We start from the raw sequence: 10,524 nt of genomic DNA, 5'->3' as shown, positions 1-10,524 counted from the left end.
TTGGAGAGAGACAGATTATAGCAGTCCGCTCATGACTGCTCACATCGTCATCATGTTTTTGTGGCTGCCATGGAGCAGTTGGATGTGTGGATTCTGTGGAATGTGTGGTATGACAGTAAAGAAGAGAGAGGCGGAAGAGAGAGTCATATTTCTACACATTCTTCTTCTCGGGAAAGTTGCTTTGACTTGACAAATACATTAAAAAGGTCTCTTATTGTCAGTCAGCTTCTCACTACGGACACTGCTACTTCAGTGTTGCAGGCTCTTACTTTCCTTTGCTCATGAATGTCATCACAGTCGTCTGGTCTCCCCTCCTCTGTCGCAAGACAAATTGAACTTTGATATCAGCTGATCACTGACTTAATTTTCACATTAGCCAATTTGGCCAGGTCTATATGAATATAGAAATATCAAAAGTACATGGACCCCCCTGCTGAGTGCTACCTGGACATTCAGCAGACTCAACAAGTCTCTCAAGTCTCTGCTGGGACTTGCAGAGCAGGGACAATACTGTTTATTATATATATGTGGAAGTGCTGAGGGCATGATTGCCCCTGGATTAACTACGATGGAAAGATACATTTAGTAACAAGCCATTGTTTGATTTGAAGTAGTGATTGTACCTGATGAAAGAGTGCATGAAGTCTACATTTTCTGCATAAATTGTTGATAACTTGTTACGCAAAAATGCAAATTGCAGTGGCCTTTTCAATAGAAATCTGATAGCAATTAATGTAAAAAAGAGAAAGTGACAGCTGACTTTGATTTTTGGCCTGCTTTCTATACATTTAGCACAAAGTACCTAGAAAATAAGCTTTAACAGCTCACGTTAAGTTAAGGGTCTGCCAGTAACTAGAAAGAATGCAATAAAAATACAATTTAGTTCTGCAAACTTGAAGCAACAAGCGGCACTGCTGCCTGAGCAAAAACACCAAACTTAAAATGTCTTACAAGAGTAGCTGCTCAACCAAGCATATCAGAGCTATTTATGTACGTATTTTTGTAGGCCAAGTCAGCTAGTCATGCTAGTTCCACTTCCCAAGTCTAAAAGTCAATGGGATTTTTGTATCGGGATTTTGGTTAAATGCATGAAATAACTGTCTACTGTGGTTAACAAAAGTTTATGAAACAGCGAACTTTGTGTTCAGCAAGATAATATTCACAGATGAGGACCACTTTTATGACTTTTGAAGCGTTTCGCAAAAATCGCGATTAAAAAAATGCATTTAGCCTACACTTCGAAAATCATAATAGTGGTCCTCATTTGTGAAGATTATTTTGCTGAACACAAAGTTCGCTATTTCATAAACTTTTGTTAACCAAAATCCCCATACAAACATCTCATTGACTTTTAGAAGAAGGAACTGGAAGTGTTAGCATCCAGGTCTTCCGGTATACTCTATTGTGTTGATTTATTGTTTTGATTTATTGCGTTGACGTGTTGTATATATTTTTTTAGCACTATTGTAGGTAGGCTAATCTGTTTTGTGTATTATAAGGTTTCTCACCTTTTCTATTTCCTGTTTCTCTGATAAAACTTGGAACTGATCTTTCCAGTCCCTTTTTGTGTCGATTCCAAATAAATGTCTTCAATAGATTTAATTAGAATTTCAATTAAATGTTCTGGCAAATTCACAGTCATTTTGGATACACTTTTGACGAATTACGCAATTAGTAGGAATGTGTGGTCCTTTCAAATGACTGTATTGCATTTCGACACCAAGAGACCGCAACTCTGATGTCATCAGGTTTCACAGCAGCAAGTCTGTAAAAGTTGACTGAGCTGTTTCCCGAGAAGCCGTAGAGCCTATGGCTCCAGCTGTGCCTATTCCTAAGGAGCTGTATGTTTAAGATTTAGGTTGCACTGGAACATATCAGATGAACAGGATGATGAATGCTTAAGTATTAAGCTTTAAGCATGCATCATTTCCATATGTAGCTGACTCACCTTAGTAAAGCTAAAGTGTGAGTATGTCCTCCTGCTTTCCCTTTCTCCCGATTCCCGCCCACCCACTGAACACATTCCTCAGCCTGCCGGGAAAAGGCTCTGGGAAAACCCACTGCACGTGTATAAAAAGGCAAGTGGATCAGAGCAGCTCTTCAGTCTTCACTTCTCCCCTCAAGTGGATCTTAAGCTCTCTCGTTCTCCTTGGAGGGATTTCTTGACTTGTCACCCATCAATCTGTCTGCAGAGCAACATGACCTTCTCACCCAAAACCTGCTTGCTCCTCCTGGGATTTGTGATTGCAGTTTGCATACAACTCCACGAAGGTGAGTTTTTTTTACTATAACTTCATTTTACTTCACTTTTAAAGTGAACTTTATTTTGTTTTCTTCAACTTTTTTGTATACTTCAATTGAAAGGATAGCATCCTTCAGTGCCTGATGCGGTATTGATGCCAAAACAAACACAACTGTAAAAGATTATTCTGATTTGTTTGGTTATGATGCATGAATGCAACCATCTTGTAAAGGAGCTACTGTTTCAGTGTTTGAAGAAAAGCAAAATGAAATCTTCTCCATCGTAGCACTTGAGGCTGCAGTCTGATGGGTTTCTGAATCTTCTCCCTGCAGCTCAGTTCGTTCCTGGATCCAGGTGTTCGTGTGAAACAACCGTCAACTACACCCCAGGTCCCTTCTCAGATTTCAGAGTCATGGAAAATACTCAAGGCTGCGATAAAGTTGAAGTCATGTGAGTTTTAAATAAACACTCAAACATTCAATTTCTGTATAGCTCTGTAACATTTGCCGTGATGAGTCATGTTATTGTTATATTGACTTATATTGATTTCTATTTTCTCAGTGTCACCAAAAGACATCCAGACAACAGCACAGAGGATGTCTGCCTGAATCCTACTGCAAGGCTGGGCAGGGCCTTTCTGATATGCTGGAGGTAAGTTACAACATCCAAATCATCAACACCGACACTGACAACATCGTCACCACTCAGTCACACAACTATACCATCAACACCGGCAACATCGTCACCACTCAGTCACACCAACTATACCAAGGTTCTTATGCAAATAACCACTATAGATGACAATAACAAAGGAAAATGACCACATTTCGAATTTTGAATGGTTTACACTGACTTCAAGACGGTTTAAATTATTTATCGGGATGGTTCCGGGGCGGCAATGTCATTCTGATACTGCAGTTATTTTGGTGAAAGTAATGCAAAAGTAGTGTATAATAAGTAATGAGTTACTCTACACAGACAGTAATCTATTACTTTCAAATGAAAGTAACTAGTAATATGTAGTATATTACATTTTGAAAGTAACTTGCCCAACACCGCATAATACTGGTAGTCGCTTTTTTTCTATTGATATTTCATTCAGGAGCACATCTGTAAAGTCTTCTTTCAAAGCATTGTGTTCAGCATGTGACTCCTTGCACAATACATATGTTTGGAATTAGTTGGTCCTTTCTCTTAATCTCAATCCTCTTGTTGTATCTTATTCCTGCAGAAAGATCAACAAGGCGACTGGCCAGAAGGTGAACTGTGTGAAACGAAGCAACGAGAGACGAGTTCCAGAGGGGGAGAGAACATAAGATAGTGTGCAGCAGGCCTGCCTGACTGGGAAAACCCACTGGGAGCCCCTGAGGTCACATGAAGACAAAAGCACAATGAAGAATGCTGAGAGCAGAGGTTCCACTGGAGAGGACCGGGAAGTGACAGCCAGGGAAGAGGGGGGACGCATGGAGGGGGGTGGGGGGGATGCATGGAGGGGGGCGGGAGGGCCGGAGGCTCGGAAGAATGTGGGTGGTGGGAAGTTCAAAGGGGAACCACTGTGTCCATGTCCATCCATGAAATGTTTTGATCACTGTTGGAACTGAAACATTATGTATTTATATATCCTTATTATTTATGTCGACTTATTTATTATGCCGTTTGTTATAGAGGTTTTTTATTGTGTTTGAGCAAAATAAAATTACTTTTGATACAATCTCCAACGTTCTGGGTGTTTTGTTCTGCCAGTTGTCCAGAATTAGCCTGACATCACCACCGGACCAATTCGTAAAAATGCATCTGCCAGAGCAAACAAAACATGAGCTGATGGATGTGACAGGTTCCCATGGCTGAAGTCCAGAATAGATCAGAGCTAAAGACCTTTGCAAAGAAAGAAGTCGTTGGGATTGCGAAAGCCATCTGCTTTCAACCGCTTTTGTTTACCTACATGGGAACACTTTATTTGGATAGTCCGCCTACAGAGTCTAGTATTGGTAACGTTTCAAAAGCTCATTAGTTTGACATTCAAGAATTCAACTGTTGTTTCGCTTTTGTCTGTAGATGTTTAACAGATTCAGAACAGTTTGGTTCGATCCCATTCCACGTGATGTGACACCTGATTCTCATCACCCGGAGCTGTAAACTGTTCTGAGAAGATGCATGTTCATGAATTGTCAAATATATATTTAGATATTACATCTACAGACTCAAGTGGAATAGTTGAAGGCCAACTATTAAGCTGTTGAAATCAATACTCTGTAGACTCTCACTTACCCTCCTGATGCAGGTGATTGCTTGCCACCAGCATTTCTGTGGTTGCACCGTTTGTCGAAGTAAACAAAACAATTATGATTTTCTGCTAAGACACGCAGCTGGCACTCGGAGGGCACTGCTGCTGCACATTGCAGTGACTTTGTTTCAGGGAGTGAAGCGTTCAAGAGGGACACAGGGACTTTTGTATGATACCAATTACATGATGCCCATGAGAAAATCTGACCACAGCTGTTTGCAACAGCTGCAGGCGGCGGGATGAGAGACGAGAGCTGGGTTTCTCAAGCGTCTCATGACTTAATTGACCGGAGAACAGCAAATTGTAACTGTCAAAGTTCCAGTACTTGAGTTCATTTGAGGATGTTGTATCATAAACATGTGGATTTCCTTTTGATTGATTTGCACCATCTACTGAAGGTATACGATATAGATATGGCCATGAAATCAGTGAAGGCAGGTACATAAATGTGAATTCGGTAGCACAACATGTGAATACAAAACAATATCTCAGATGATGTAAAACCTTGGAGACTAGAAGGTGAAAAGATTGATTGAAAAGATGAACATTCGAAATAAAGGCAGCACATTCTAAGCCTGTCTTTCTGTCAATGCAGAACACGGTGGCCAAGCACTAACGCTGAGAGGGCTATCGATTGGCCGAGGCTGACTCCGCCTCTTGGCCGTGCCAAGCTCCTCTGAGTGATCAGCTGAGCCAACATGTCTTGTCACCATTACTTTGCTGGAGAGATCAACTTTGCGAGAGAATATCAGAGCTAGTGGAGCTCAGCTCACTCCAGGGAAATCAGAGCCGGCTTGGCTTGGGTCAGAGCAGAGAGTGTGGGAGAGAAAAGATCCTCCATAAGCCCAGCGCTCACTCCACGAGTCCTGAGGCTGTGCTCACCACGCCTGGCCACACACACACAGACACACGCACGCACACACACACACACACACGCACGCACGCGCGCGCGCGCGCGCACACACACACACACACACACACACACACACACACACACACACACACACTGTCTCACACACACACACACACACACACACACACACACACACACACACAGTGTGTCACACACACACACACACACACACACACACAAAATGGTAAAATATAAGTGGCACAAAAGCCTCGTGGGTACAAACAGCAGAGCCTCCTCCACACTGAGCGACTGCCAATGTTAGCTTAGCATCTTAGCTCTGCCACAAGACAACACAGTAAGCCCTGCGCTTCACCACAGGACCGGGGCAGGCAGCTACAGGATATTAACCACAGCAGACACTTGTAAGCTAGTGTTGCATTGACAGTTGCTGACACTTCAGCAACTTGTGGAGAAAGACCATCCAGGCTTCCAGGCTATGATCAGAAATCCGGTTATCTACTACACATGTTTTTAGAATTGTTTTAAACTTCTAGAACAGAGTTTCAGTGTGCATGAATGTGTGTTGGCTCAGCTTTGTCGTGGTCATGACCGAGACACTGGAAGCCAAAGAGGTGAGGATCTGTGGAGGTCAGAAGACCGGGACATGCATGATGAAGCCATCCTCACCTGTGTTGTCATCAAGTGACGGAAACGGAATGGAGCCAGTGGCGTCTGCGCCATGGATGTATTAAAATAACTGGATAGGGGACGAGCCACGCCCACCCATGCATTCAGACAGAGGCTGCTCACTGGCGCATGAAGTCATCATGGGGGGGTTTTTCTTCCTGGTTTTACTTGCACGCACGCACGCGCACACACACACACGCACACACACACACACACAGCAGCAGCACAAACACTCACGCCATCAACCTGACAACTCAGCCCTACCACACCTGTACTAATTGCCACGTAGACTTCAGCCCACTCTCTCCACCCCAGTGTGTATCTACAGTACTACTGTATGTCCACAGTGTGTATCTACAGTACTACTGTATCTCCACAGTGTGTATCTACAGTACTACTGTATCACCCCAGTATCTACAGTACTACTGTATCACCCCTGTGTGTATCTACTTCAAAAAACTTCAAATTGAATACGAGCTACAAGCAGCTGAAAGGAGGGTTTGTACATGAATAACGTGCTATTTGCTCCAGGCAAAACCGGTCGGGGTTTGAGCGCCTCTCTGATTCAAATTGCTCCCAAAGATACCAGCATTATCCTTGGTACTGAAGTTTTTCTGAGGTTAAAAACGAACATGTAGACAGCTGAATGATGTTTTACTGTATATTGTATTGCTAAACTTTCTGAGCCATTAAACCCGTATGTTCCTCAGACTTATGTAAAAGTCACAGGACAAGCTTACACTGCTGTTAAGAGGATGTGAGCTTTCTTCCTTTATTGATCAGTGAACAGGATGTATAAAAGGCCCTGTCATCCTGTTGCTATATAGGTGTTACGACACGTATTGCATCGCTGTCCATGGGAGTGATCCCACTCCAACCAAACAGACAACACTTCATCATCAGTATACGCACACCAGCTCCACAGTCAAACATTGGATTTTGAGAGCCGTTTCATGTTTTCACAATTGCTACTAGTAATTTGTCTGGCACTTTGTAACGGCTGCGACAAGCACGTTTAATTTTTAAACATTCTGCAGCAAAGCACAAGTCCTGAGAGGGATCTCTGCATTGTATTTCCATGATCGTGTGTGTTTTTCCCTATTGCTTTGAAGTTTATATATAGCACTGTAAAAAAAAAGTGAAAGTGTGTGTGTGTGTGTGTGTGTGTGTGCGTGCGCGTGTGCGTGTGCATGTGCGTGTGCGTGTGCGTGCATGCACACGTGTGCGTGCGTGCGTGTGCACGTGTGCGTGCATGTGTGTGTGCGTGTGCGTGTGCACGTGCGCGTGTGGGGGGGTGTTCCAGAGCTACTGTCACAGTAGAACAGACAAAATCAAAGTTATGGCAGAGCTAGCACTCGCTCCTCTGTAGTCCACGCCACGGCATCCACGCTGTGCATCATGAAGAGAAAACCTTTTCAAAAAATATCCATTGTTCATCCTGATCTTTTATTTATATGCATGGGACTCAGCCAGCCCCTTGTTGATGGAGCTGTCAAAGGGAAAAGTGTAAATTGGCCAAAATCATGTTTGTGTCATGCAATATTTATGGGGCGCCGTTGCAGCTGGGGCTTTCATGTGCGCTTTAGAGCTTCAACAGGGCCGAGTGGAAAGAGTGGACATCAGGTGAAGAGAAGAACATCTAGCCAGAGAGCAACGTGGAAGGACACACGCCAGCAGAGGAAACACCTTCTTCTCACAGCATCAAAGCATGTCAGAATGTGACTGAAGCAAAGTCTATGATGTCTATGATGTCTATGATACAATGTCTGTGTATCTATCTGTTGCTTCTGCATCCATATCTAAAGTCGTTTTGTGTGTCTGTGTGTGTGTGTGTGTGTGTGTGTGTGTGTGTGTGTGTGTGTGTGTGTGTGTGTGTGTGTGTCTGTGTGTGTATGTGTGTGTGTGTGTGTGTGTGTGTGTGTGTGCAGTCAGTGTAGGACGATGCGCCTTGGAGCTTCCCTATACTTATGATATACATTTTGCCGTTGCCATAGCAGAACCCACTAAGTTGATTTTCATGTTTCAAGTTCAATAGAAGGACGATATGCTGCTCTACCAGCTGGGAAATTCCAGTAACCTTCTGTTTCCAAAAGTCTTTTCAAAACCCATCGGACCAACTCAAAAATGCTCGTTTTTGAGACAATGCATGTTTTTTATTAAATCCTGGAAAGATGAGAGGGTTTTCACCCGACAGCAACGACTTGTGTGTTTGTGTACCTGTGTGCGTGGGTGTGTGTGTGTTTGTGTACCTGTGTGTGTGTATGTGTGTGTCTGTGTACCTGTGTGGCGTGCGTGTGTGTGTGTGTGTGTGTGTGTGTGTGTGTGTGTATTTGTGTACCTGCGTGTGTGTGTGTGAGTGTGTGTGTGTGTGTGTGTGTGTGTGTGTGTGTGTGTGTGTGTATTTGTGTACCTGCAGGTGTGTGTGTGTGTGTGTGTGTGTGTGTGTGTGTGTGTGTGTGTGTGTGTGTGTATCGGTGTGCGTGTGTTTGTAGCAGTGATGTTTTCTCTGTCATCCTGGGTGTGAGACTGCCTGAGGCTGGGGAGGGTTGGATGGACTCTTTCATATTGGTTTTCAATCAGGACCGACTCCAGCCCCATAAATAAAGCATGATGAAGCCACCCTGGACCACTCCTTCCTCCTCCCATAGTGTTGACTGGAGGCCTGGACCATTCCCTCCTCCTCCCATAGTGTTGACTGGAGGCCTGGGCCACTCCTTCCTCCTCCCATAGTGTTGACTGGAGGCCTGGACCTATCCCTCCTCCTCCCATAGTGTTGACTGGAGGCCTGGACCTCTCCCTCCTCCTCCCATAGTGTTGACTGGAGGCCTGGACCACTCCTTCCTCCTCCCATAGTGTTGACTGGAGGCCTGGACCGCTCCTTCCTCCTCCCATAGTGTTGACTGGAGGCCTGGACCTCTCCCTCCTCCTCCCATAGTGTTGACTGGAGGCCTGGACCTCTCCCTCCTCCTCCCATAGTGTTGACTGGAGGCCTGGACCTCTCCCTCCTCCTCCCATAGTGTTGACTGGAGGCCTGGACCGCTCCCTCCTCCTCCCATAGTGTTGACTGGAGGCCTGGACCTCTCCCTCCTCCTCCCATAGTGTTGACTGGAGGCCTGGACCTCTCCCTCCTCCTCCCATAGTGTTGACTGGAGGCCTGAACCTCTCCCTCCTCCTCCCATAGTGTTGACTGGAGGCCTGGACCTCTCCCTCCTCCTCCCATAGTGTTGACTGGAGGCCTGGACCTCTCCCTCCTCCTCCCATAGTGTTGACTGGAGGCCTGGACCTCTCCCTCCTCCTCCCATAGTGTTGACTGGAGGCCTGGACCTCTCCTTCCTCCTCCCATAGTGTTGACTGGAGGCCTGCATGGACCTCTCCCTCCTCCTCCCATAGTGTTGACTGGAGGCCTGGACCACTCCCTCCTCCTCCCATAGTGTTGACTGGAGGCCTGGACCTCTCCTTCCTCCTCCCATAGTGTTGACTGGAGGCCTGGACCTCTCCCTCCTCCTCCCATAGTGTTGACTGGAGGCCTGGACCTCTCCCTCCTCCTCCCATAGTGTTGACTGGAGGCCTGGACCTCTCCCTCCTCCTCCCATAGTGTTGACTGGAGGCCTGGACCTCTCCCTCCTCCTCCCATAGTGTTGACTGGAGGCCTGGACCTCTCCCTCCTCCTCCCATAGTGTTGACTGGAGGCCTGGACCACTCCCTCCTCCTCCCATAGTGTTGACTGGAGGCCTGGACCACTCCCTCCTCCTCCCATAGTGTTGACTGGAGGCCTGGACCTCTCCCTCCTCCTCCCATAGTGTTGACTGGAGGCCTGGACCTCTCCCTCCTCCTCCCATAGTGTTGACTGGAGGCCTGGACCACTCCCTCCTCCTCCCATAGTGTTGACTGGAGCCCTGGACCACTCCCTCCTCCTCCCATAGTGTTGACTGGAGGCCTGGACCTCTCCTTCCTCCTCCCATAGTGTTGACTGGAGGCCTGGACCACTCCCTCCTCCTCCCATAGTGTTGACTGGAGGCCTGGACATCTCCCTCCTCCTCCCATAGTGTTGACTGGAGGCCTGGACCTCTCCCTCCTCCTCCCATAGTGTTGACTGGAGGCCTGGACCTCTCCCTCCTCCTCCCATAGTGTTGACTGGAGGCCTGGACCGCTCCCTCCTCCTCCCACAGTGTTGACTGGAGGCCTGGACCACTCCCTCCTCCTCCCATAGTGTTGACTGGAGGCCTGGACCTCTCCCTCCCACAGTGTTGACTGGAGGCCTGGGCCGCTCCAGTCGCAGGCCCCCATAGCATAGGCAGCACGTCATTTTAAGAGCTAGGGGGTAAGTGCACAGGGAGCAGAAAGACACAGCGCTGGCTCAGGCCATGAGTCCATGGACTTAATAACTACTGAGTAAACACAAAGCCACTGGCCTGTGACTCAGGAGGCTGAACCATACGTCAGATCGCAGGCTGAATG

At 46.4% G+C, this 10,524-nt stretch overlaps 1 protein-coding gene across 1 annotated transcript; it reads left to right on the top strand.

The window, feature by feature from the left end:
- Positions 1–2,119: 2,119 nt before the first annotated feature.
- LOC310793556 (uncharacterized protein) lies at positions 2,120–3,695 on the top strand. The gene is made up of 4 exons (XM_083655370.1): positions 2,120–2,271; positions 2,575–2,692; positions 2,804–2,893; positions 3,474–3,695. The coding sequence occupies exons 1-4, from the start codon at positions 2,199–2,201 to the stop codon at positions 3,556–3,558; spliced, it is 366 nt and encodes a 121-aa protein (XP_083511496.1). The 5' UTR covers positions 2,120–2,198; the 3' UTR covers positions 3,559–3,695.
- The last annotated feature ends 6,829 nt before the right edge of the window (positions 3,696–10,524 follow it).

The sequence above is a fragment of the Poromitra crassiceps genome (genome assembly GCF_964638095.1).
Source record: "Poromitra crassiceps genome assembly, chromosome: 19".
Taxonomy (NCBI): Eukaryota; Metazoa; Chordata; class Actinopteri; order Beryciformes; family Melamphaidae; genus Poromitra; species Poromitra crassiceps.
The sequence above is the reverse complement of the archived record's forward strand: the minus strand, read 5'-3'. Positions and strand labels throughout refer to the sequence as shown.

Bases quoted from the DNA above. Each gene is read 5' to 3' on its own strand.
- LOC310793556 (XM_083655370.1), top strand. From the start codon at position 2,199: ATGACCTTCTCACCCAAAACCTGCTTGCTCCTCCTGGGATTTGTGATT. The intron at 2,272-2,574 runs GTGAGTTTTTTT...TTCTCCCTGCAG, and splicing joins TTGCATACAACTCCACGAAG to CTCAGTTCGTTCCTGGATCC. The intron at 2,894-3,473 runs GTAAGTTACAAC...TTATTCCTGCAG, and splicing joins GCCTTTCTGATATGCTGGAG to AAAGATCAACAAGGCGACTG.